Source organism: Leuciscus leuciscus (assembly GCF_965113295.1).
Source record: "Leuciscus leuciscus genome assembly, chromosome: 22".
In the NCBI taxonomy this organism is placed as follows: Eukaryota; Metazoa; Chordata; class Actinopteri; order Cypriniformes; family Leuciscidae; genus Leuciscus; species Leuciscus leuciscus.
In genome coordinates this window covers 34,221,678-34,248,801 of record NC_138746.1, presented here as the reverse complement: position 1 = coordinate 34,248,801, position 27,124 = coordinate 34,221,678, and the positions used below count along the sequence as shown (strand labels likewise).

The following is a 27,124-nucleotide window of genomic DNA, read 5'->3' as shown; positions in this document are numbered from 1 at the left end:
ACGTGGGTTAAGAATATCATGTGTTTTCCATTCATTTAAACAAAGCTTTGCACGTGTGGAGATTGTGTTCTCTTGGGGTGTAGTGTCCTAAATATTTACCTAACAAGATAAAACACATCCCTAATCATGTTAATGTGTACGGAACAACAGAACTGCATTTTTAGCAGCGTTTCGTGTGTAGTCCACTGTGGTTTCACTTCAGCGTAACATGGACATGACTGACAATCGCCCCTTTGAAAACACAAAACAACGAGCATATGAAGTTCATTACCACGATGAACTCGGGAAGCAGAAACAGCGTGGCAATTTGAGCAAGAATCGAAACGTATGAGGCACAGATTTGTGGTGCGGTGTGAGTGTCCCCTGGTTTTATGGTTCAAAAAACATCAAATCCAAACTCTGAACAATTTCATCAAGCATGTTTACACGCACAGCATTTTCCGATTAACTTCCATAGTCGGGTTAAGCCTTTAATCTGGGGGTAAAAAAAGTAAAAAAAATAAAAATAGTCTCCTCTTTGCTCTAAAAATGACCTGGGTCTGTAATTCTTCACAGCTGCCTCTGCCTTGAGTCACAGCACTCATAATCACTTTCATTTGGACACGCACAGATTTAAATAAACAGTTGATATTCTGGTAACACTTTAGGGACTCATTTGTTAACAGGTAACATGAGTTAAAAATGATCAGTATATTTGGTAACACTTTATTTCGATTGTCCACTTTAGATATATTCTACTAACTAGAAGTACTGCTTAATATCTGCCAACACTTTATTTTGATGCTTAACAACAGACATTTTAGTGACTAGAAGTAACTACGTCAACTTCTTCTATTAACCCTATAACCTTAACCTAACAGTCTACTCTAATGAGAGGTAGATGACATGTAGTTGACAACTTACTTACAGTTAGTAGAATGTCCATCAAAATAAAATGTTATCATATTTTTTTGAAGCATTAATAAATCTTTGTCAATGTTAGTCAGTTCATTGTTTGTTCATGTTAGTTCACAGTGAATTAATTTTAATAGTGTATTAGTAAATGTTGAAATTAGCATTAGCTAAGATTAATAAATGCTGTAGAAGTATTGTTCATTGTAAGTTCATGTCAATTGTTTCCAGAATATCCGTTGTTTATTTAAATCTGTGCGTGTCCAAATGAAAGTGATTATGAGAGCTCTGACCCGAGGCACAGGCAGCTGTGAAAAATCACAGATCAAGGTCATTCTTTAGAGAAATAATGAGACAGACTATTTTATTTTATGTGTTCCACTAGTTATTGATATTCATTGACATGTTTACATGACACGACATGATTACACAACAATTGGGTTAATATGTTTCAAACATGACAGCTCTCAGAGGGAATTATTTAACGATGCATTTATTGGCAAATGCTTGATATTGGCGTACGAGATCTGCTGCTGCTAAGCACATATACAAGAATTTGTTCAGCTTAGTGAAATAACAGGCATAAAGGACATTCTGCTGCATGAAGATATTAAAGCCCAGTAGCAGATCTCTACAGGTGGTGCTGGGGAGGAGGAGGGGTAAACGCAGCAGGCTAGGGAACAGCCACATGCTTTCGTACATCTGGTTGGCTAATCCACGGCAATAGAGGAAACAATCAGTGCTAGGTTAGAGTTTCATGACTGAAAGTATACAAACCAGTCTGATATTAATCATGTTAACGTTGTTATTTAGGTCGAGCGTGAAGATCAGTGTGTAAAACCTGAAGAGCCCCAGTCTGATCAATTGTGTGCATTCGTGTGCTGCTCTCTGCAGGGAACGGGACAGTAAATCCATCTCTTTCCCCTTTCATGTGGCCACAGGGCTTATACTAAGAGAGCCTGCTCACTGGCACAGGATTCCCTAAAATAGCAGCATTCATACTGGGCCTGCTGTTGTAGAAAGGAAGACATTTAGTGGAATTGGACGGAATCCATGATATTAAACAGTAGATGGGATTGTGAAGCAGCGGGAGTAACCGTGCAGGGCAGCAGGCCGCAGGAATGCAAATCATCCACACCGCTAGAAGTGAGGTTAGCAGGTGGCCTCCGCTATTCATGGGACGTCAACACTCTTTTTAGATCGGGACCACAGAACCCTGACCACTGCTTTGAATTAAGTCGAACACAGTCATTCAGTTTTCTGGCATTCAGCAAAAAATCTACTTCATAAAAATCTTTGTGATCAGCATAGATTTGCATGCAAACATCTGTCTAAATGAATCCACCACAGAATTAAAAATACAAAAGGTAACTGCAACTTTTTATCTCACAATTCGGACTTTTTTTCTTGCAATTGTGGGATATAAACTCGCAATTGTGAGAAAAAAAGTTCGAATTGTAAGATAAAAAGTCAAAATTAACTGTTTATTTTTTTACTTGGTGAGCCCAAATGCAGTAATGGAGCAAAAAAAAGTTTTTTATAGCTAATTCATGAAAATCCTGCAACATACATGATGAGTCAACTGTGGTAGAGAAAGACACGGAAAAATATATTTGAAAATAGATTTAATGACATACAAACATGATTCTAAAATAATAAATGCAATATTTTCCAAAAAATATATATATTACTCAGAGTACTAATACAAGTATATAAGGAGGAAGAATATTTGCTCAGAAAACCTTAATTTTGCATATCCACGCTCTGATATCTAAAGCAAACTAATATAAATCAGCAGTTGTGGGCTGCAATACTTTGGGCTGTTTGAGGAAATATGTGTAGACATACTCAGTGCTTTTACAACAACACTACACTCATTTTATTAAACAAAGAATAATTGTTTATTTATTTATTTTTGCTAAATCCAATATGGCTGTTCTCTTTTTTCCAAAAAAAAAGAAAAAAAGTAAATGGGTGATTAGGGTTTAAGGCCTTTATGTCTTTTGTAAAATAGCAGCAGTTCTGTTTTTGGAGTGGTTGCTTATGAATTTAGGACATGTGATCGAAAGAAAGGAAATGATATTTGATCCTCTAGTCTACGACTCTCTCTAACTGGTCTAACTCATTAACATCTTCAATCAGCGATGGATCTGCAGTAAGAGTGGTAACTTTTAACTACATCACACATTTAAAAAGTTATTACAAAACAAAGCCAAATAAATAAGAGGAATTGTGAGCTAATATATACATAATACTGTACATCAAATGTCAAAAACTATTTCTTTTGATATGTTATTTATTCCAGCAATACGCTCCTCTGCCCTCAGTGACATCCACAGGACCTCACCACCATATTCCTGTACTTTTTCAGAATTACATTTGAGCTGTCATCAAAATACAGCACTGATATGGCATTCAGTTTGGTTGGTGCGCAGCAAGGCTTTGGCACATTATCAGGAAACATTAGATGGACCTGTGATGGGAAAAATGAAAGAAATCTATGATATTTTGGACGAAAACCGGTGGGTTTTGACTGGACAAAAAATGGTTTATCATACAGTAAGTTAACAAAAATATCCTTCAAACTTGACACTAAAACTAAAGCTAACAAAGATCAGTAAATACTGTAACAAATGTATTGCTCGTTGTAATATAATGTTAGTGTAACGGTTACGTTCTTCGTGTGGTTCCCATCTTTCCTTCTTGTGTTTAGATTCTGTTCCCGTTGCTGGTTTCTATGGTTACTCATTGGTTAGTTGATTATGTTTACCTGAGTCTTGTTTGGTTCGTCATTTAGGCATGTATTTAAGCCCTCAGTTTGATTCTTCTCTTGGTCCTGTATTGTCTTTACATGTGTGAAGCTGTTAGCTGAGTTTTGCCTTCTGGTGTGCCTTTGTTTTTCTAAATAATTTCAATCTGCTGCAATTTATATCCTCTGCTCCTCTTTCCTTGCCTACGACGTGACAGTTAGTTCATGTATTAACCAACATTATTTAGTGGGACCTTATTGTAAAGCGTTACCTTTAAGACTTATTTGCATTTATTTGCACAAAACTGTGGCTATTTTTTTTAACAAACAATTCTAGAAATATAAACTCCTTCCTCGCCATTGACGGAATTTTCCGGCTTTCAGTGTTTTCACTGTTATAGCATATGTAAGCAGATGCATATGTAAAATAACGCGATCATCAACATTAAACAATGTTTAAATCAAGGACAAGCTTTAGGACTGTGAAGCTTTGGGGTGTTGATGGACTCGATCTACTTCATCTGTGTTTTGATCATCGTTCTGAATTCGATTCAGATGTAGTCTTTAACAAAAATTGGTTTTTTATTAGCTTTTTGCTCAAAATTCCCCACATTCAAGTGTAGCTAAAAAAGAATGAATGAAGCTAGGATAAAACTTATTTTTATTTTTGAAAGCAGGGGGTCTGTTCTTTCTTTTGACATATTGCACGTTCAGATATTCCAACAACAAAATATTCTGGGGGCCATGAAACTTTTGTGAAAATGTTAAAAAATGTTGGCGCTGGCTGAAAGAGTTAAATAATAAAAAAAATGGACACTTACCAAGGTCTGCACAATCGCATGGTTTGTCGCGTTCATATGTGCGTTCAGTGGAAAAGAACATTCTCCATCACAATAAAAGGCTGCGTAGCCCTCAGGAGCAATAATCCAATCCTGAAACGAGACAGAGACAGTGATGTATGTTCTGGCTGAATGGAGTAATCAGTCCTGTAACTGATGTCTAGCGAGTCGCCACATGCGCTTACCTGCCATCCTAAGTCGCGGAAGCTCACGTAAAGTTCATGCTTCTTGCAGGCTTGCCTCTGTTCACTGGTGTTCTGATCTAGATAACAGCAACAAAACGGACGTTGAGCCTTCAAACACTGAAGTAGTCGTGTTGTTTAGTCTAGGAGTGTGTGTGGGCTCAATGTGCTCTATGTTTGCAGCTGGCAGGACGTCTTTGTATATAGACTCTAAATGCAGTAAATACTCAGTGATTTGATGGCATTAAAGAGCCCTGCATTCAGAAAACATCAGGTAAGCTCAACATGCATTCTTCAAGTGACTCATCTATGAAGGACAGAAATGTTGACAACTGCTACTTATTAAATCCAAATTAAAGATGCAGTAGGTGATTTTCTTTTTATAGAAAAGTCTGCAGAAAATATCACTCAAAAATCACAGATATCACTGAGCCCTACGGCCGTAGCTTTGTAAATGGCAAACACATTGACAGTGGGCTGATATTGTAGAGCTTCTTCAAGATTGTGAGGTGCAATATAGAGCCACAAGCTTTGGTCATTGAGTTTTCACCGATATCTGGAAAACGCTTCCAACACTAACATTAGAAAGTGTCTCACTTTTGCACAATGTGTTGCATCTGAAAATATGGCAAAAGATGAGCCAAAACATGTAATAATTTAACAACTTGCATTCTAGTGACCTGTTGTATTGTTGAGCACTTTTTAAATTGTCTTTCTGATGTAATTTCATCATAGTGCATCTTACTTGTAATTGCATTATTATTACTAGGATTGTATTATTTAAAATTAGGTGTGATGTTTTAAATTGTATTGTATGTTATTTATCGATGAATGTTTTAACTACGCCATATTTTCCCTCTTTTCCGTCCTGGGACAGCAGATGAAATTTAGCTCTGTACAGTAGCTGATTTTGGGTCAGTCATTGTCCATTTAAATGATTAAAAAAATGTTAAGATACGCTAACCAGCTGCATTCAGAAGACATCGAGGTGCACTCTTCCTGTCAGGCATTTTGAGCATTTTGGTTTGCTGATTTATTTCCGCACTGCAGCTTATTCAGGCCAAGCACTTTCCACTGAAACAATAACCATACTTGTGACTGACACAAGTAATGTGTTTTACCATGTTGTATCTGAAACAGTTGATAGCATTATATTCAACTGGTGTGGAAAAATAACTGAAATAATGGTGCAAAATTCTCCACAAGTTTTACAGAAAGCACAAAAAAAAAAAAAAAAAAAAAAGGAAGATGATAAATGAATAACACTGATGTAGAACCCTGCTTGTAGGCCTAAACTTGACATGTAAACGTGTTTCTTATCCTTATCCTTTAAAAATGTGGTTGACTGGAAGATGTTGATCCAGTAACATGTTGTACTTGGTGAAATCACATTCACTGAAAAAACACGTGTTAAACTCCGCTCCTGGAGGGCAACTGTCCTGCACAGTGTACAGAAGCTCCAACCAGCTCCAAAACACCTGCACAGAATTGTAATACTGAAGACATTGATTAGCTGGATCAGGTGTGTTTGATTAGGGTTGGAGCTAAACTCTGCAGGACAGTGGCCCTTCAGTTTGTATGTAGATGTTTTGATCAGAATATCTGTTCATCCAGAAATAACACAGATTATTTAACAGACAACTAAAAAAAAGAAGGTATTTCTAGTTGAATTGATGTTTGTTTAATGCCACTAATGCCACTATCCTGACAAATTTAGAAAATCCAGTGATCATTGCATTGCACTTTATTTTACAGTACGTAAACATCCAGTGTCCTTACTAGGAGTTGCACGACCCCAGATTTAGTCGATATTGACTAATTACTAATGACGTCATTAATAAAAACATAAGAGATGGGAATGCTTTGCAACATGCCACAATTTGCAACTAGATCCTAAAGTTTGTGAACAAACGTAATGTTGACTTGGGTAACCTGAACCTCGAGCCGAGACTCAAACTCGGGTCGCCAAACGTCAGAGCGCTATTGCTCCTTCAGTTATTTTTCAGTTATTTTGTCTATGGGTCATTATATTTCTTACATATTTCTGCTCATTCTAACTCAGATACAGATATTTAACTAGCACAGTAAGATTTGAAGGTGTTAGTGAGAGAGTGATTGCCTGTGTGAATGAACCCTACCAGTCTGAACAGCGCCTCTAATGGTGAAGCTGTGGGTTTTAGTTTGAAATCAGAAAGCAATATATGCTGGAACGTTCCAGTTTCTAAGAATAAACTGTTTAAAAGGTGCATTCACCTGATCAATATTGAGTATCCATTTGGTATAAGCAAACATAACAAGTGGAGCGCTCTCGGAGTATACTTTTATTTGTCATTTTAACTGATGGAAACGGAGTGTTAGAGTGGACTCCAAATATTTCTTATCCTGCATTAGTATTACAGCCAGTGTAAATCAATGGGATTTGTGATCATAATTCATACAAAAATCTAACTCTGATCAGTTAGAAAGATATGGCACACTAAGTCAGAACAGTCTGAAGGCTGTGTTATTAGTGTCAAAATCACATGATCAGCGACTAGTCGACGTCAAGTTTAATGTGTCATGTGACATGTTGACTGGTATGTGCAACCCCTAGTCCTTACCTAAGAAAGCAATGGGTAATATGAAGTGACTACATGCATTTAGGGGTTCAGGGTTAGTACTTAGTTATTATATTAAATACATAAGTACAATAAGCACATATATGTACATTCTGAACAGAACTGTAAAATAAAGTGTTATCGTATTAACCTTACTTGCTCTTCCTTGGGTAAAGCTAACAATCAGACGAGAGGTTGTGAGATCGAAAAACTGCTTTCCAGTTTTTTGTTATACATGTGTCAGACGTAAGTGAGTGAACTTTAGCTGGTTTGTTTGGTGGAAGTTAGAGAAATGTCTAACATTGCTTCAGCACCTTTAAGGGTAAACTCTGAATGTTTTTAACTTTGGAAAACGGCACTGTACCTCCACTTTTAAGAGCTGGTGAAGATTTCGGTTGTGTTTTGCTTTTGTTTCTGTTGTGACTCTTCCTCTTGCCTCCTGCTGCTCTTACAGAACGAAGCAGAACCTCGCTGGCTTTGAAAAAAGCCACCAGGAACGGCTGTTTGGACTGAGGTCCGTTCCTTCCGATGATGCCAGCAGACTTCATGTTGATGCTTCTACCTGAAAACCCAACAGATGCATGCATCCGATTACAGAGATCAATGTTAGACAAACAGCCATGATTAAGACACGAAAACCTCGTCCTGGGTGGCTAAATCACCACAACTATGTATGACATTTTCTACGGTCCGCACAGATGCTGTAGTGATTGTCTGAATGTCAAACCGAGAGGGAGAGGACTGAAACTGATCCTATGAAGCTGACAACTTCATGGCATCAGGTTCCCATTTAAGAAAGAGGAAAAACTGGGTGTAGTCGTGACTCAAAGATGATACTTCTGTGAAGACTCACATTGGTAAACCTGTCTGTTTTGAAGCTACTATAATGACTATGTGAATGAAAGTTAAACCAGCTGCATTTCATGGTCTTTATTTCCAGTAAAAAGGGAATGCAACAATAATTGAAAACAACAAAGTGCCGTTTGCAGGAAAGAACACTAAAATATGACAGCGCTATTAAAGTGACCAGTGATGGTTATTATTCAATAAATTCCCCAACAAATGAGTAGCACAGAGTAGCATTAACCTGGCAGACATCCATTGTAAAGTACCACTAAATGCAAAACACATCCCACATTCACAGTTTGCGTTTCTCGTACAATGATGTAACTCCCTGTGGTATAATTCATCGTTGGAGAAATCAACTGGCTAGTCTCGAAACCATAGTTACTTTATTGAATATCCGTCATTCGAACCACACTGGTTCAACAATATATAACTGTTGATAATGACTAATTACAACTGTTAAATAACCAGTTTAATTCATGTCAGATTATTGCTGTAAATAACGAACATGGCTTCTGAGAAAAACTTTTGATCTTCATTGTTTTGCTTTATTTCCAGATGTTTGATTCAGTTGAAGGCTTAACTCTTCATAAAAGGCATTTTAATTCTCTTGACAACTAAAGGACGTAGAATGAAGTTTATATATGGAATGACAGACATAGATTGTACTGAATGTTAGCTTGCTCATTATGGCCACGATCATGATCCAAGTCCACATATCACAAACTATGTTTCTTGCCACAGGTCGAGAGCTGTTTTTCCAGTAACACTTTATTTTAAGGTAATGTATTTACTTGTTTCTACATGTACTTACTATAGTCGTAAAAGTAAATGATGCATAATTACCAGTAACTAACTCTAAACCAAACCCTAACTGTAAGTACAATGTAACTATGTCACCTTAAAATAAAGTGTAACCAATGCTTTTGCATTCCCTCACAAAATCTTTTGCATTCGCACTCAGAACATTTGCGAGAGAATCCAAAAGCACTGACACATCATTTTTCATCCCATCTCATTTTCCCCCCATCACCATGTCCCATCAGGGGCTCCGTACTTCCTCACACAAAAACTTGAATTGAATTGAGCTAGATGATGACAATTGTCTATAGAGCTGCTTTATACGTTTGTTTCATATTTGACGAATTTTGTAACATCGACACTGAATTATTAAACTGAATTGAATTGACTCGAGATGAATAATGACAGTATTGCTGCTTTACAGCAGAAAAGTAAATATGGGTCATCATTGATTCTGTTCTTTACCTGTTTGTTACTGTGAAGACGCTTTGAAACAATCTGTATTGTATAAAGCAGTATATAATTTTTTTTTATTGTATGACTAGTAAACAAATTGGGATTATTGTAACTTAGTTTGCAACACTTTGACCATGTGACAATTTCATGAGCATTTCTATTCGTCTAAACAGAGTTCGTACAAGGTGCTTAAAGTATTTGAATTTTAATGACATTTTTATGAAGAAGTACTTGAAAAGTGCTTGAATTATTAAAAGACAATATATGGGAAATTTATTTTTAATTTTATTGATAAAACAATCTTTTCACACATAATTAAAGATGCAGTCCGTCTGATATAGATATTAAGGCAGTTCGTATGGCTATGAGTGTGATATTACTCTTAAAACTATGTGACACAGCTTTTATCCTTCAATTCGATCATATATTCATGGGAGAAAAAATCTGATTGAATAAGGAAAGCGATATCTTTGTCACAGTATCATTGCATGTGCTGCACTTTATTTGCACCATTTTGTTTTATTAGATTATTTTTATTTATTTATTTGCCTTTTTTAGAATTTAAAGATAATAAAGAAAGATATTGTTCGATAAATGAGATCTCTGATTGTAGAAAATAAAAATAAAAGTAGTGCTTGAAAGTCCTTGATTTTGACTCTACGGTGTCTGAGTGAACCGTGTGTAAAGCTCCGTCAGAGAGTTCTCCAGTGTGATGTGTGGAGTGTCTCCACCCTCATGTAAACCGTGGCTCTGCTGTGAAGGTCTTACCGTCAGTGGTCTCCACGCAGAGCTGAAGGCCCATGTTCTGCTGAGGGTTCAGGAGCCAGTGGTTACTGGTGGCCGTGATGTCGAACACCAGCCACCCCCCATCAGTGGCTCGAACCTTTTTCCAGTCCAAGAGAAATGTTTCCGAGTCCCTAATGACACAATAAGAATGCACTATGATTTACATTACATTTTCGAATGTAATATTTCACTCTCCCACGCAAATAGATAAATGTTAAACAGTGATGACATGTTTAAAATCCGAGACGAATGAGTTGGATTTTGCTAATTGCAGTCATTCTGCATGTTAATTAGCAGTGTTGATTATACCATGCAAAAACAAATATTGAAATGTGTGCAACCTAGTTCTCTCTCAACTCCTCCTTTTCATCTCGACCACAGTTTTGTCAACAAGCCATTCCTGTTCATCTACTTAACTGATGTTCTACTAAAACAGCACATGGGCCACACAGTGAGACAGCGGCCCTGATCTCACAGACAGAGACGTGATCAGAGACGGTGTCATGTCCCAGCATGCCTCAGTGAGGGCGAGCGCCACACCACAGTCTCCTGCGTCCCTGTGACATCTCATTGTTCTCGTTCTCTTTTTAACTTCAGCATGAGCAACTGAATACAACTGACACAAAGCAGACTCTCTGTGTGTCTACAGAGAAATGTAAAAACAGATTTTAACAGATGTTATCAAAACTTTCCAAAAAAGTACCATGGTATCCTTTGAAGTACCTTGGAGTACCATGGCTAATGGTAAATCATTCAGTTCCATCAAAGTGCCGTGATGAGACCATCTGATAACATTTAGATTCCACTGATGATTCTTTTCATACTTTAGTAAGAGCAACCCCAAGCCATATTCATTTGTCCTCAACCAAATATTCTAAACCAAAACAATGGTAGTTTTTTCTGTATTTACTTTAGTAAAGCACCATCTGTTATGTCAGAAACCTTGTTCTAAATGTCGTTTTTCAGCGACGCTGGTTCCGAAAGTATTTTCTTTCCACTCATTTCTCCCATTGGGATTTCAAAAAGGTCTTTGTTATAAGCCATGAACCGAGCCAATCAGTGACGAGGAGAATCATAACATTACAAACTTTGATTTGAAGTAAAACAGTTTTTGAAAATCAGACAAAAATACAAAGGTACAAGATTGTGAACTGACCGGCTTTAGTGAGGGGAAGAACTACAATCCCATGTGTGTATAATATATATTTATGTTTCTCTTTGTCAAAATATTTAGTATTTTAGTATTTTTTCCTTTGATGTCTATATCGGCTACCTGTTCGTCTTCATCCTTGCTCCTTGTGTGTGTTCTCTCCTTTCTATATATATATATATATGAATACATTTTTGTTTTGTTTTTTATTGCAAAATGTTCATAAGGCAGGGAACAACCAACAATATAAGACACTTCCATTGAGACAAACTCACAGAGATTGAATTTGAGAAGGAAATTTGGAAAGGAAAGGAAAGGAAAGGAAAGGAAAGGAAAGGAAAGGAAAGGAAAGGAAAGGAAAGGAAAGGAAAGGAAAGGAAAGGAAAGGAAAGGAAAGGAAAGGAAAGGAAAGGAAAGGAAAGGAAAGGAAAGGAAAGGAAAGGAAAGGAAAGGAAAGGAAAGGAGAGAACACACACAAGGAGCAAGGATGAAGACAAACAGGTAGCCGATACAGACATCAAAGGAAAATATACTCAAATAATACATATTTTGACAAAGAGAAACATTACATTTCAGACTTTCTATTATGTTTTTATCTTTTATTTTATTTTATTTATTTTTTAAGCATTTGAAGCTCTGAAACAGTTTAACAAAATCACAAAGAAATATATAAAAGGAGGACTTACATTATTTGTATCTACAAGTATGGATATATTTAACCATCAATAAAACAAAATTTACAACATTACCTGAATAAGTTAGTTCAAGTAAGAATTTAAAAATACAAAGTAAATTCTATATTAGTACTCAATTTGAGCTTGTAGAAATGAAATATCATCGTTATAAAATAAAAACCTACTAACTTTCTGAGACTGGTGTTCCAGTATTGCAGGTCGTTGTTAATTTTACTTAACTTAAAGTAGGTTTTACTTAATTACATATGTGAAATTTACTTAAACAATATGCATGCAAAATCTTTCAAAAGAAAAATTAAGTGAATTTTACTTATTGTTTTTTTTTTTTCAGTGTATTTAATTTTTTTACCAAATATGCATATATTATTTAAGTATTCTGACAGAGTAGGAAGACTTGATTGCGGTACTTGGAGTGGGCGGAGCTAACAAGCTATTTTGGCACGTTTTTCTTGTTTCGACTCTGATTGGTTGAACTGTCTGTATAGCTTTATTGGTAACGTGTTTTGTTTTTTATACAAATTCTGCTGTTAAACAATATTTAAACATTATTTTAAAACTAAGTTGAAATAATGAAGGCTGACGGCTTGAACTGCAGCAAATACTATCGATTAACAACCTCGTAGCTCACGATAAGGCGGTCTTTAAAGGTTTATAAGTTAATAAAGATTGAGTTTTTTCCTCCAGAACTCGACCGTTGCACTATTACACTGATTTAAGCCTTAAGAGCTTCGGTTGAACATCACACATGACAAAAGTAATGAGTTGCGGTTCAGTGAAAAAGTCAAGAATCGCTCCCACAGATTCAGCCAGCGAGTGAGTCATTAGACTGATTCACACGAGTTAAAATGGCATTCAGTCATGTGCATTAGATTACATCGAACTGCAAACAACCAGTGAGGACAATGCAACAGAAACAAGTGCATATCTATTCATTGTGTTAAATTCAGATTTTCCTTTCCATTAAGCTTGTACACTGTAAAATCCAACAGTGATTCTAACTAACACTTTTTAGTTAACTTTACTTCATTTCTTAACTTAATTGTAAAAATGTTCACTCATTTCCTCCACTTCTGCAGTTATCTTTCTCTGTTTGCATTCACTCATTTCCCAAAGTCATCTTGAATGTTGAAATTTTAATACAACTGAAACATTTTAGAGAAGCTGACTTCATAAATTGATGTTGATTTTCCTAAAATGTTTTAGTCACCATTATGGCGATTAGTGTTCCCTTTGGTTGGGCACTTGGAACTTCATTTATACTATTGTAATTCTCTTCCCATTGATGAGTGATTGCAACAAGAAATCAGATATTCGGTTTCAAAGGAAGAGAAGTGTGTGTATATATATATATATATGAATGAATGAATGAATGAATGATGTATAACATAACTATAATTTATGTCAATTAATGATCTTTTATAATTTTGTTGCTAACACTTATGTCCTAAACACCTTGTGAAACTTTTAAATGGGTTTATATAATCCCTCTATATTTGTGACAATCTTGTAATTGATCATACTTGAGTCACACAGTCGCATCACAGCACAAAACCAGATCTGAATAAGAATTGGTTCTCTATTCCCAATCCCTATTACGGTATCACGGTTCCTCCACAGTACCGTTTTTGTAAAGGTGTCGTTTACCAGCGTGCCATTAACACTCGCAGTGGGCAACGCTTGGGCAGGCTGTGTGAAGTGGGTGCTAAACTGTGAAACACTAAATTCCATTAATCACAGGAAAATCCCGAAGGGAATGTGAGAAGTTGTCGGACGCGGATGCCTCATAAACGCAGTCATGAGGTCCAGTGCTTCTGATGGCAGGATTCATTTTAAACCCTTGTTTCATTGCCCCAGGAGAGCCGTATCTCCACTTTAATGTCTCAGCTGCATTCAGTCATGCTCCCGTCTATGAGGTGCCCGTGTATGACTCAAGATAAGTCACGGGTCTCCATCTAGATTAGAGGACCATTAGAGCCGTGAAGAGGCAGGTGGGCACAGACTCACTTTTAGGAAGCGCTGGAAGTCTATTAAGGCCAGATGGCCCTGTCTGGGGGTGCAAGCGCTCTGACAAGCTGTCGAGATACGCAAGGAGTGATAACTGATGGACTTTCAAGACTTGCATAAGTGCTGGAACTTGCAAATGAGCTGTTAATGGAAAGCTTTATCCATGGCCATTACCAGCGAGTCTATCTGGTGAGACTGAGGAAGAACAGGTTTGCTTTGGTTGGGGTGGGCGAACATTTTGAGGTGGTCTAAACGTCACAGAACAAAGCTGACCTGATGTCATGGACTTTTAGTTGAGCCCAGCTGGCTATGTCCTGGAAAATCAGCAAAGCTGGGGTAGTTTTCTTAGGAAAACCGTTCCCATACATCATTCCACAATGGCTGTGCAATCTTCATCGTCTGCATTAACTGCTCAGGTTTGATCTCCCATGCTTTAGATGTCGAGAAGGACTCGAGTTACTATTCTAACTCAAACCTTATTGAGCCACATTGACACGAGCAATGCAACACTAAAAAAAAAAAAACTAAATTAACTGGTTTTATTCAAGTCAGAAATCACATCACTGAACCAAACTAAATATACATTAACTCTTTCCCTGCCAGCGCCAATTTTAATTTAATCATTTTCACGAACCTTTCATGGCCTCCAGAATATTTTATTGTATGATTAACTGAACATACAACTTATCAAGAGAAAGAACAGAGTTTCTGCTTTTAAACAAACACACAAAAAGCGATGTATTCTAATGCATTCTTTTTTTATCAACACTTGAATGTGGGAAGTTTCATTAAAAAAAGCAACATTTTGAACATTTGAATTTGTTGTCAAAGACTTCGTATGGATGGGATTCAGAAGTATGATCAAAACACAGATGGAGTAGATGGAGTCCATCAACACCCCCAACACTTCACAGTCGTCTCCTCTTCAACATTTCATTCGGTAGTCAGATTTGATTTATAGGCCGTTTAATGTTTGATGATGCCGTTTTTTACTTGGGCGTCAGCAATGCTTCCATCGCTTGTTTCTGCTTCTTCTTTACTTGTTTTTTTGATTCTCTACTCTTTCAGAAGATGTGTAATAGCGCCCCCTACCGTATAACAGTGAAAACACGGGAAGCCTGAGTTCATTTATAGCAACAAAACTTTTAATGGGTTAAAATCCATTAAAGGTAGAATCGCACTATTGCGGGTTACCACATTTTACAGTGCATTTTAAATGTCTATAATATAATTGGTAAAACTTTGCAATAAGTTTCCATTCATTAACATTATTTAATGCACTAACATTAACTAGCAATGAGCAATAGGCTACATTTCTTACAGTTTTTATTCATCTTTGTTAATGTTAGTTAATAAAAATACAACTGTTCATTTTTAGTTTACATTCACTCCATTAAATAATATTAGCAAATAAAACTGTTTAATAATGTATTGGTCAATTTTGCAATTAACATTAACAAAGATTAATAAATGCTTTAGAATTATTTGTATTGTTAGTATATTTTAAATAATGTTAACAAATAGATTCTTATGGTAAAGTGTTTTTGAACAATGACTTTCCATGAGAAATGTTTATGATTAATGGATAATTATTAAATTATTATAAAACATAATATTTAAGAGCTGAGATCTGAAACTTAATCATGCAAAACTTTACTTCATGATATTTCAAAAGTTCATATAATACTCGAGTATGATAAAGTTGTCCAAACTAGAGCGCTCAAGTTGGAGACTCGACCGGACTATATCAAAGCTATAATAAAACAAGCAAACAAAACTTTTGTTTTTAATAACGTATTAAACATAAATGTTGCAATTAACATTAAGATTGATAAATGCTTTAAAAGTTTTTTTTTTCATAATTAGTATATGTTAACAAATGGAATCTTATGGTAAAGTGTTACACACCTTTTACAATAAACAATACATTTCCATGACACTTGTTTATGATGAATGGATATTTTGTAGAGGTTGAGCAATATTTAGTCAATATACTCATATTTAAGAGCTGAGATCTGAACACTCGAGTCTGATAAAGATGAACAGAACTGGCTGTACACAGTAGAGTTGCAGGGTTTAAGGCAGGAGACGGGGCGATGGAGGGAAGATGTGGAAGAATCATCATGGATGAGCAGCGCAGATGTTTATATACTCTTCTGTAATGATTGACAGGATCAGATGAACAAGATCCTCCCCAATCCTTGGTTTTAAAACTCCATAAAGTAAATCTTCTTTGAGGAATACTCAGAATGATAAAGATACTAGTCTGGCATCTGGATGTTTTCCATTCAGCTGCATAGTTACATATTAATAGATCCTGTAGTTAAATATGATAGCCAACAGTAGTTGTAAAAGCATTGTGTTCCTGAATAATCTTACACGTTCCAAAATATGCTATATTAATATCTGCCAAATGCATTTAACTTCCTCCACATATGTTCTGAAACTGCATGAAGGATAATCCAAGGCAGTGCGTATATTGTCAGCTTTTCAATGGTGACAGATGACAGTCTTAACGCATGCGGTTTAATCGTCACGAGGGGAACCTCCAGACAGACTCCAGACTCGCTCGTGTAAACAGGATGTGCTTTTATTTTCCGCTTGATTTCCTGCCTAAAGTGTTTCCCAGACCAGCTTTAAGAGACTTTCCTACAGGTTTAATTGGAAGTCAGGTTTCATTTAAACTCAGCGTGTTACTCTATGGTAAAAACAGCCGCTGATGCTTTGTTCAGCTTTAAACGTGTTTTATTAACATCTCATCTCATCTCTCATCATCTCATCTCATTAGTATGCATGATTCATTTTATATGCATGTATTGACAGTATTTCCTTTTATGACATTTAAAGACAAATGTTTACAAATCCTCTGAGATTCAGAGAATATATTCCAGGTAGTTTAGTGCCATTTGGATTCAGTTCATAAATAAATGTGCCATTAAAAGTGTATTTTTTCTGATAACGTTTCTCCATCATTTAATGAAAGTCTCGCTTGGTCAAAAGTTTAGGGATAATTTCAGACCTGAGGGCCCATTGCATGAAGCTAGCTGAACAAACTCTGAGTTTCAGAGCGGGTTTAGAGTTGACAAATCCATATAAATCCAGCCTGGTTTAGATCAGGTTCAACGGGCTCACACGCTCGGTATAAACGTTCTCTGTCAACTCAAGTTTAATCCAGAGTTTGAAGCGTGTGCGGCTGAACGTGTTACACGTGCGACAAACGGCCAATCACATGCGTCAGTTTGAGTCACTTCTCACGAGAGAGACGCGCAATTCACTTCTCTGATGAAGATTAAGATGTCATGAAATCAAATGCATTTACAAAGCAGGAATAAACACTGCGGCTGCAGCGAAGGTTTGAGACGGCGGCAGAAAGAACAAATCTGACTATATCAATGCAAGTGCATCAAACAAATAGGCCTTATAATTTATATAGTTCCACAAAGAGCTCAAAATAATACACATGAGCTTATAATATAATATAATATAATATAATATAATATAATATAATATAATATAATATAATATAATATAATATAATATAATATAATATAATATAATATAATATAATAAAGTTCAATGTTAATTGTAAATTAATATAATAATTATAAAAACAGAGTTTGCTCATTCACCTGGGTAGCTATTCCAGTTTTGGTACACTACAGTTTTATATGAAATGTATCCTTTTTTCCAGCAAGGACATGTTAAATTGAGTGACAGTAAAGACATTTATGATGTTACATTTCTGTTCTGTGCTGTTCTTTTGAACTTTCGGTATCCACAAAATTATTAAGCAGCACAACTGTTAATGGCTGCTAAAAATAAATAAATGGTATTTATTTATTTCTAATGGAAAACAGTTCAAATTCAATAATATTTCACAAAACTAATGTTTTTATGGTATTTATAAACAAACAAATGCAGCCTTGGTGAGCACAAGACACTGTATTTCAAAAACAAAAATCTTATCAACACCAAACTTTTGAACATTATAATCTATTTCATAGTTGGAGTGTGAAAATATGGGTGGATTATTTTTACATAGCAAGCGCTTGCAACATGATCATTCTTTGACCACTAAATGTATTCAAAATACACGTCTAATTCTTTATTTTTTACTAGTTTCTACATTTTAGAATAACAATAAAGCAATCAAAACAATGAAGCTGACACAGGTTGGTTGCTGAGATGAGAGTAGTTGCAGGATCTATTTGCAGCAGTCACTTTATCTCACAACTTTAGTCAAAATAACAAGCACAGGAGAAAAAGAGAGAAAAAGAGAGAAAAAGAGAAACCAACCAAAGAACCAACTCAAGAGAAAAGCAAAGCAACTAAACAGCTACATGAACAGACAAAGCACTACTCAAATAGAGGACTATATATACACACAAGTTAACTGAGGGAGAAAACAAGAGACAGGTGGGGCTAATCAATCAAACAATGTTGCTATGACAACAAATGAGAAGCGGGAACATAGGAAACAAAGACAATACAAACATAGATCTGACAGAAACAAACTGTTTGAGCTGCTTCATAGCCACTCTTTGCCTGTGTTCTAGCTCTGCAAATGGTTCCTTCTCACGAGGTTCACTCTGGGATGCTTTTTAAACAGATCTGAAGAATGCACTAATTTGCAGCTTTTCTTCACTACTCATCCAGACAGTTTGAGTAAATGTTGTGGGAAATTCCCTGAGAATGAATTATTTATAGCTAAAAGGAGGGCAAAATCTGTGCCGAATACAATTGTTCTGAATCGGCTCTTTAAAAAGCCAAAAGTGCACGACTGTAGGTGTAAATGCACACAATTATCTATTTTAATTTAGTTCTGTAAAGAAATCCAGGCATTCTACAAAACTCATTTTAGGAACAGGATCATGCAAAACCTTTGAATGCTCTGACTTTTGAATAGTATGTGGAAAGGTCTCACCTGTTTGGATATTCTTTGATGACTTGGTATATAGTGACCTTGAGTGTGATGTTCTCATATCTGACGGGACTTTGATCCTTATAAATCCTGAACTCGGCCGCGGTCACCGCCTCACCCTCGGGAATCTGAGTCAGGTCGAAGCGAAACTCCCTGTAGTGTCGTCTGTGATGGGAGAAGTCCTTATCCCTCTCCACTGCACGGAAACACAAAGCACACAATGAGAAGCTGCACATTCGTTTCGCACTGTAGGACTATCACACACGTTAAGCGTCGAGAGCTGCTTTCTTTAAAAAGTCATTCATCAAAATGGTCAACATTCCACGCCTAGTCCAAACATTTGGACGACCAACAAAAGCAATATCCAGTCCATTAAAGCAGGCATCTGAGCACAGGTAGCAGCAGTACAGGCCTTTCCCTGTGTTCGTGATGAATGAGCTGTCAGGGAAGAAAAACAGGCCGCCGCTAATAACACACTGCCTGAGCGGAGAGAAGCTGACAACACACAAATTCCACGTTTCTGTGAACAATGTATCACAAGTTTTCTGACCTCCCAAGATTCTCATTTCTAATCTGCAGAAAATCCCATGTGGGTGAGAGGTTATCACTGTCAGAAATGTAGTGCTACCTCTTAAACATGTCCTAAATGGTAGAAACCTTAACGAGAAAATATTTTTGATATATAGGAAGTGCCTGGTAGATAAGGCCTTTTCCATATATCTGGAAACTGCTCTGCCAGATGGCTATCAGACCCTGCATTCCCTCGAACAGGCCTGTGAACGTTCAGTGAAGCTCCACTCGTACACTCATACCTCACTGTGGCATCTCTGCCATTCCAATCACAAACTAGTTACTAATTATCAGTGCAGTTTTCAAGATTACGTCATTTTCATTCCAGGTTGTCATCAGCAGTGAAATAAGTCATTACATGACCATTTCCTTTTTCTTTTTTTCTTTTTTGAAGGCAAGCACATGTTTTCTGACCTGATACCAAAAAATTAATTAATAAATAAAAAATAATAATAATTATATATACACACAATACCGGTCAAAAGTTTGAGATCGGTAATTTTTTTAATGTTTTTAAAAGAAGTCTCTTCTGCTCGCCAAGGCTGCATTTATTTGATTAAAAATACAAACAAAAACAGTCATATTGTGAAATATTATTACAATGTAAAACAACTGTTTTCTATGTGAATATATAGCCTTTAGTAAAGTGTCATTTATTCCTGTGATCAAAGCTGAATTTTCAGCATCATTACTCCAGTCTTCAGTGTCACATGATCCTTCACAAATCATTCTAATATGATGATTTGATGCTCAAGAAACATTTATGATTATTATCAATGTTGAAAACAGTTTTTTACATTTTTATTCCATGATGCTATGATGAATAGAAAGTTCAAAAGAACAGCATTTATCTGAAATCTAAAGCTTTTGTAACGACCCTTCAAAAGTTTGGGGTCAGTAAGAATTTTAATTTTATTTTTGGGGGAAATAAATAAAATAAATCAATACTTTTATTCATCAAGGATGAGTTAAACTGATCAAAAGTTACAGTAAAGACATTTATAATGTTAGAAAATATTCTATTTTAAATAAATGCTGTTCTTTTGAACTTTCTATTCATCAAAGAATTTTGGGGAAAAAATGACATCAACATTGAAAATAATAATGAATGTTTCTTGATCATTAAATCATCATATTAGAATGATTTGTGAAGGATCATGTGACACTGAAGACTGGAGTAATGATGCTGAACATTCAGCTTTGATCACAGGAAAATGAATGGACATCTCAGTTTGGTAGAGATGAAACTGAACACTGATTGTTGTTGTCACTGAACTTCAACACAGAGGAACTGACTCCATGTATCCGTAGCCTGAAGCCTTGCACTGATGCGATGTACAGCACTGCTGATGGAGCGCAGTGTGAAGTGTGTGTCAGTGTATCAGCTCGGCCTCTCTGATAGTTTATCTACAGTGAAAGTCTGCAGTTACTTAACACGCAGAGGTCAGAGGTCAGGCCACAGTTACAGCAGCTGGCCAGACTCAACTCCAGCATCCTGAATGCTAATGAACAACAGAGGATGATGGGGATATCGTGCTTTCCGGCCAATAGACAGATATTCTTTCATTAATTCAGTGCATTTATTTCAAGAGATCATTTAAAGTAAAAGTATATTCTGAGTGCATGGCAGTGATCCAGCTTTTATCTTTGAACAGAGGCTTATAGTTGGGGTTTTTCTTTTTTCTTTTCTTTTTTCTTTCCTATGGCTGTACTTTCTGATCATTCTATTGTAGACGAGCTGTTCTTTATAAACCCATGAACTACAACATCAACTACTGTTGTCCTGAAATGCAAGGCTGCAGTCATGTGTAACGCAGTCACTACTACTAGACACATTGGCAGGTTGAAATGTATATATAATGTATACATTTTTCAATTTTAGTCTTTTAAAAATGCATCTGAAATATAAACGTATAAACTGATACATCGATACTGAAAGATCTGAAACACTTCCAAATACTCATTTTCCTCAGAATAGACACACGAGACCAGCGTCTCTTTCTCTCTCTCATCTCTCCGACAGCGAGTTACACACAAACCCGCCTCCACTCACTCACTCGTTTCATTCGCTCCGGATGAATATTGTTGGTGTTACAGGGCTTGAATTTTGGCGTGGGATTGTGTGTATTGCGCATATTTTTTATTTTTTATTATTCAAAGTGCGCACATACAGCCACCTCTCAGTGCTAAATTTAGTTATTTTTTGCTGCTTATTGTACTTAAACATTCAAATACACACAAAATAATGTCAAAATGCCATTCTTGATGAGTATTCACATAAACACAGTCCGTTATGTTTTAACATCAACAGTTGAGAAAGAAAACGCATGTGTAAAAGTATAATGGATCCGTGCATCAGGTCTTAAAGTGACAGCAGACTAATATACCGGCTGCAAAATTATGAGATAATATTAAAAATATCTATATGGCAGTTTTCCCCCATGGTATCGATGTCAGAGTTGTGGCCAGTGAAGATGCTGAGTGGCTGGTAACTGTGAGCCACAGTGGCTGGTGAGCAAAAACGTCAATGTCAAGCCCTGGCTGTATCTTCTCCAGAATCTTTTTAGCGCTTGAGTCTGATTGTAGATGGAAAGAGCTCCAGCGCTTTAAAAGCAGACGCTGATGAGTGGAGACACGCGGAGAGCAGTTCAGGTGATGACGGGGACTCTAAAAACTTTGTTTATGCTGAACTCCCTTTTGTATTTGTCTGACATATCCATAAAAACAGCTAATTCATTCGCGTCTTTTGTGATTCATCCGGGACTAAATTTCTATGCTGTTGATAAATTACCTTCAATGGAAGAACCAACAAAAATATGGCAAAACCAGCTTCTAAGGCGTAAATTAGATCTGGAAAGCAAGAGAGAAAAAAAAAGCCAGTCGCTACTGGCACCAGATTAGCAGATTTCGAGGAAAAGCGGCCTTTCTTCAAGCTCTTTCCTCTGCTTAACAACAGGAAGTAATTAAGGCCAATTATCCTCAGGTCAGACAGTCAGTCGATAAGTTTACATGGACTGTGAGGTGAGAGGTCACAGCCACTGAAGTTGTATACAGTTCAATCTTATCACAGCATTCCTCAAATAACAGCAAAAAGCAGTTATTACTAACGACGGGATATTAACAAACCCAGCATGTAAACGTCGTGCGTAATTTGCTTCATACTCGTTTCACTACGGTGCCGTGCATGCAAGTGTATTCAGATATAATAACACTCTTTATAGCCACATTTTTATTTTCTCTCTAGAACCTGCAATTGCCTCAGAGTTTCCAGTAACCATACAGTCCTATATATATGCCGTTTATAGGGATTTCAAGGACAGGGTAAATGTGGAGGACTATATTCCAGTAATATGAAAAAAAAGCACCTGCTATTTTAACATTCATAGAAATTCATTCAATAACATCCTTTGGAATCACAAGAAGGCACTATATTTGAGATCAAACAAGATATGAATAGCTTTGAAAGAGATGATTTCAAGGACCAAAGTGTTTAATAACATAAGACAAACTTGCTATAATATTCTAATATAAATGTACAATCACTTCAGTGCACAATATAATCAAGTGAAGTCAAAGTGCAATATATTGTTAGCAATGTTATAGCATTATTGTTTAACTCTGCACTCAGATAATGCATTCATTCCTGTACAATCTAGCTTTTTTTTTTTTTTTTTTATAAGCTGTTTTCACTTCAATATCCAGCAAATGGACATCATCTAAAGGTTTGTTTCTTTGTTTGTTTAGCAAAACTTGAGAAGTGTGTTTACTCCTAGACTCCAGTGTGTCTGCTACATCCAACAGGTTATAATTTTACATTTTATAAACTTGGTGAAGCACTAAATCTGTAATACTGCGACAAACCAAACGGTAGCTGGCAATTATCAATAATGAGCATTTTAAATCAGGAGCTGGGCTGTAATTGCATTCCTTCTGTAAACGAGCACATATTTTAAGTTGAACCTCCGTGTTCTGAGAGACCGTGAGGCCCTTTCTGTCTAAAACATATGCATCACATTGGTATTTCCTAATTTCCTTACTTTTATAAAAAAAGGTTATAAACAAAACTTCACAAGTCCTGCACATAAGACCCCAGATATAAAACACATAAATGCAATGATGATCATTCTCTGACTGGCATTAACACTGTAGAAATGCACTAAATGTTTATTTGAATTTGTTTTACTTTTTTCTATAATGTGACACAATATGTGAGCAGTGTCACTGCACAACATTCATATTTCTGATAAATGCACAAATGTATAGAAATAAGGGTTACACTTTATTTTAATGTGTCTTTGTTGCAGTGTAATTATACATTTATGTAATGAGTAATATTAAGTAACTATACGGTTAGGATTAGGGTTTGGTTTGGTTTAGGGTTACTTGCATGTAATTATGCATAATTTATATGTTATATAAATGTATAACAGTGTAACAATGACACAGTAAAATAAAGTGTTACCGAAATAAGTAAAACTATGGGAATACATATTCAAATTTTTATTTTCCCTGTGGTTTTGATTAGTTCAGAGGAACCAATTTATTTTGATGGTCCCTTTTGAACATTATGTTAACTATAAGTAACTTTCAAACTACATGTCAACTAACTCCCATTAGAGTATTAGTAGACTCTCTGCTTAATATCTGATAACTCTTTATTGTGTTGGTCCTCCAACAGACTTTCTACTGACTATAAGTAACTTTGCAAGTACATTATTCAACTTATTCTACTAACCCTACCAGTCTAATACTCTACTAATACTCTAATGAGAGTTAGTAGACATGTAGGTGCAACGTTAGTCAACAGAATGTGTTAAAGGGACCATCAAAATAAAGTGAAACCCAAATTCCAAGTAGCCTATTTGAATTGATAGTAAGTAAAAACAAATTCTACTATTATCGAACATAATTCTAAAGCATAATGGAACACCCAATTCTAGCATATACCTACCTAGATTGACAAAACTCATCACCATGTCCGCGTCATTCAGAAAGTTGTTGTCGTGCGCGCTGGCCAGCGGCGGGCTCTGACTGGTCAGTGGTGTCGCGCGGTACGGCTGATGCGCGGCGCGCGAGTATCCAAGTGGAACTCCAGACGCGCTTTTACGCGGTTTCCCCGCGAGCGCCTTCCCGAGTATCGCGTCCTCCTCGTCGGTCGTCATCGCGTTGTACAGGTCCAGCATGAAGAGCGGTGCCGACGACGCTTGTTTCCCCGGGGAGAAGGGCCGGGGACGGTGCGGCAAGCCCAGGATGGAGAGGATTTCTCTCTGGATCTCGCGCCGCTCGTGGTTGCGCAACCGCCTGTAAATAAAGCTCGAATGCACATGGTTGTCTCCTAAACCGCACTGAACCCCGTGAAGAAAACCGAGACAGCTCCACAGAAGTCCAAATGTTGGCGCTCTCATCTTTCTCTCTCAGGATGATGCGTTCACCAAGCGAGTGCTGGGTTGATGATGGCGCTCTCCATGGTGCACCATTAATAACTTTGTTTCAGTGTCTTTACTAGCCTAATCAAGTCTTTTACTCCGTATATTTTAGAAGAACTGCTTCTTAGATTTCAAAGTGATGCCTCAGGTCATGGCTATTGCCACTGTTAGGCAACATCTTCACGAATGCCATTCAGTTGCATTCTCAATTGAATTATTTAACATCAAACAAATACGAGAGAGAAAGAAAAACTTACAAGGACTCTTTTCCCCTGTGCATTTACTGAGAACAGCCAGTGAACAGAAGCGCGCACTCGCGGGAGTCAGTGCATGAACTGGTGAAGTTGAGCGCGCATCCCTGAAGAAGTGCTGAAAGCATGTAGTCCGTCCCACACTCCGGAGGCTTTGCATCAACCTCTAGCGGTCGTATATAAAACATCGTTGACCTGGGGCATGAATGCAAGCTCACCGTGAAATGAGAGACACTTGATATATGAGACCTTTCGTGATTAGTCAAAGGAGAAGTCCAGGCGGGCAAACACCTGTCAGCTTTATTTCAGCGGTGCTCGGTCTGTGGCTTATATTCCAGCTCACAGCTATCGAGTGCGCTTGGTAGTTCGCTATGGCAGTGCCATTCTCTGTACAAGGGCTATTGTGAGACTTCTGCGAGTTTGCAAACTCAAATCGTGGAAACGCTGGCTTTAATAGCTAAAACTGAAGGATTATGATAGGATTATAACCTATACATTGTACACACGTATTAATTTCTTTACAAAACTTTACAAATTGTATTTTTACTTTGAGTATTTAGTGAAGGACAATAATTTAGAATATATATTTTTTCATGTTATTAGAGCATAAGAAAAAAATGGGGAGTTATTTTGTTGTTGTTGTTAAGCATAACTGGTTATGTAATGTCCACTGTAGTGAACACCAGGACATGAAATTACATGTATAGGCAAAAACAATGGGATTTTTCATTCACCAATCAATTTTTAGGTTTCAGGATAAAAAATAAATAAATAAATAAAAATATAAAAAATAAATAAACTTTGTATAAAGATGATCCTCAATCATGTTATATAAGATATAACGGAATGAATTGATATACCATTTTACTTTATGCAATAAAATGCCCATAAATGAGTTCTCTCATGTATAGCTATCACTGTATCTAATTTGCATATTAATGTGTTCTTGGGGCGACATGTAATGATAAAAGAAGTAATAGAAGTAAGATTTGGCAACATTTCTCATAATAATACCTAATATCTCATAGGAATATTGATATATCATTTATTTCCGTGTCTCTAAAAGTCCTGATTAAACATGCTGTAAGTCCTGCTGTCTCTGCATGTATGAAATGAATGCCCTGTTCTGTTACAGCAAGTCATATTTTGATTAGAAACCCCAGAACATTTTCCTGAGATGTTGATTTATGGCAAGCAATTTGAAAAATTGTCAGATTTACATTGGCATGATAATTACAAAAGATTATCATATTTCCATAAGAGTGCTAAATTTGATCACTAAATTAATGTCAGTCATTTTTTTTAAGTCCAAAGAGAAGTAGTTGTCATGGTGAAACCTACAAACATCTCTGAAAAGTCTTGTAACTAAATATATATACTTGTGCATTCCTGGGTCAATACTGTGTAGAAAGCGAGCCAGGATGCTCCTGATGAAAGCTTCAGGATCCGGATGGAGTTGACACTGTTATGACGTAGCCTGCTGTACTTAATTAAGAGTGAGTGAGCCTAAACTTCTGACTGCTGTACTGTAAAAATCCACTGAATATCAGCTCCCCGTGAGGACACTTACATATCAGGTTCGGATGAAGACCTAGCAGGGAAGTCTTGTCAGGGAACATCCTAAATGTTAGAAAGAGCAACAGCGCCACCTAGGACTGGATCTGGGGCTTAAAAGGTTTTAGCTTTAATGCTGAATGTCACTAATCACAATTTGATTAGATTGCCTGTTACCTAGACAATTTATTCACCATGAACATATTATGTTAGAATAGAACATTGAGAAATATCTCAATTACAATTAAAAAAGTGATTGATCCATTGCAGGGCATAGATGGGAATATTTTTGTTCCTCACTTTTAAGTTTTTATGACCCTGTTATGTGACACTATAAGAAATAGGGATAATCACCTGCTGGAAATTATAGTATACTTTCACAACATCATATATAATACTGTTTTTG

At 36.5% G+C, this 27,124-nt stretch overlaps 1 protein-coding gene across 1 annotated transcript; it reads right to left on the bottom strand.

Moving 5' to 3' along the window:
• Nucleotides 1-2,776: 2,776 nt before the first annotated feature.
• bmp5 (bone morphogenetic protein 5) lies at nt 2,777-26,094 on the bottom strand. Its single transcript, XM_082153901.1, has 7 exons — nt 24,439-26,094; nt 18,921-19,113; nt 10,130-10,278; nt 7,623-7,820; nt 4,665-4,741; nt 4,462-4,572; nt 2,777-3,364 (listed from the first exon to the last, which is right to left on the bottom strand). Exons 1-7 carry the CDS (start codon nt 24,890-24,892, stop codon nt 3,215-3,217), a joined length of 1,332 nt encoding a protein of 443 aa, XP_082010027.1. The 5' UTR covers nt 24,893-26,094; the 3' UTR covers nt 2,777-3,214.
• Nucleotides 26,095-27,124: the final 1,030 nt, after the last annotated feature.

Excerpts from the sequence above, each read along its gene's own strand:
- bmp5 (XM_082153901.1), bottom strand. The coding sequence starts at position 24,892 with ATGAGAGCGCCAACATTTGGACTTCTGTGGAGCTGTCTCGGTTTTCTT. Across the intron at positions 19,114-24,438 it reads GATGAGTTTTGTCAATCTAG|TGGAGAGGGATAAGGACTTC; the intron begins GTAGGTATATGC and ends GTTTCCGTGCAG. Across the intron at positions 4,573-4,664 it reads TCCGCGACTTAGGATGGCAG|GATTGGATTATTGCTCCTGA; the intron begins GTAAGCGCATGT and ends GTCTCGTTTCAG.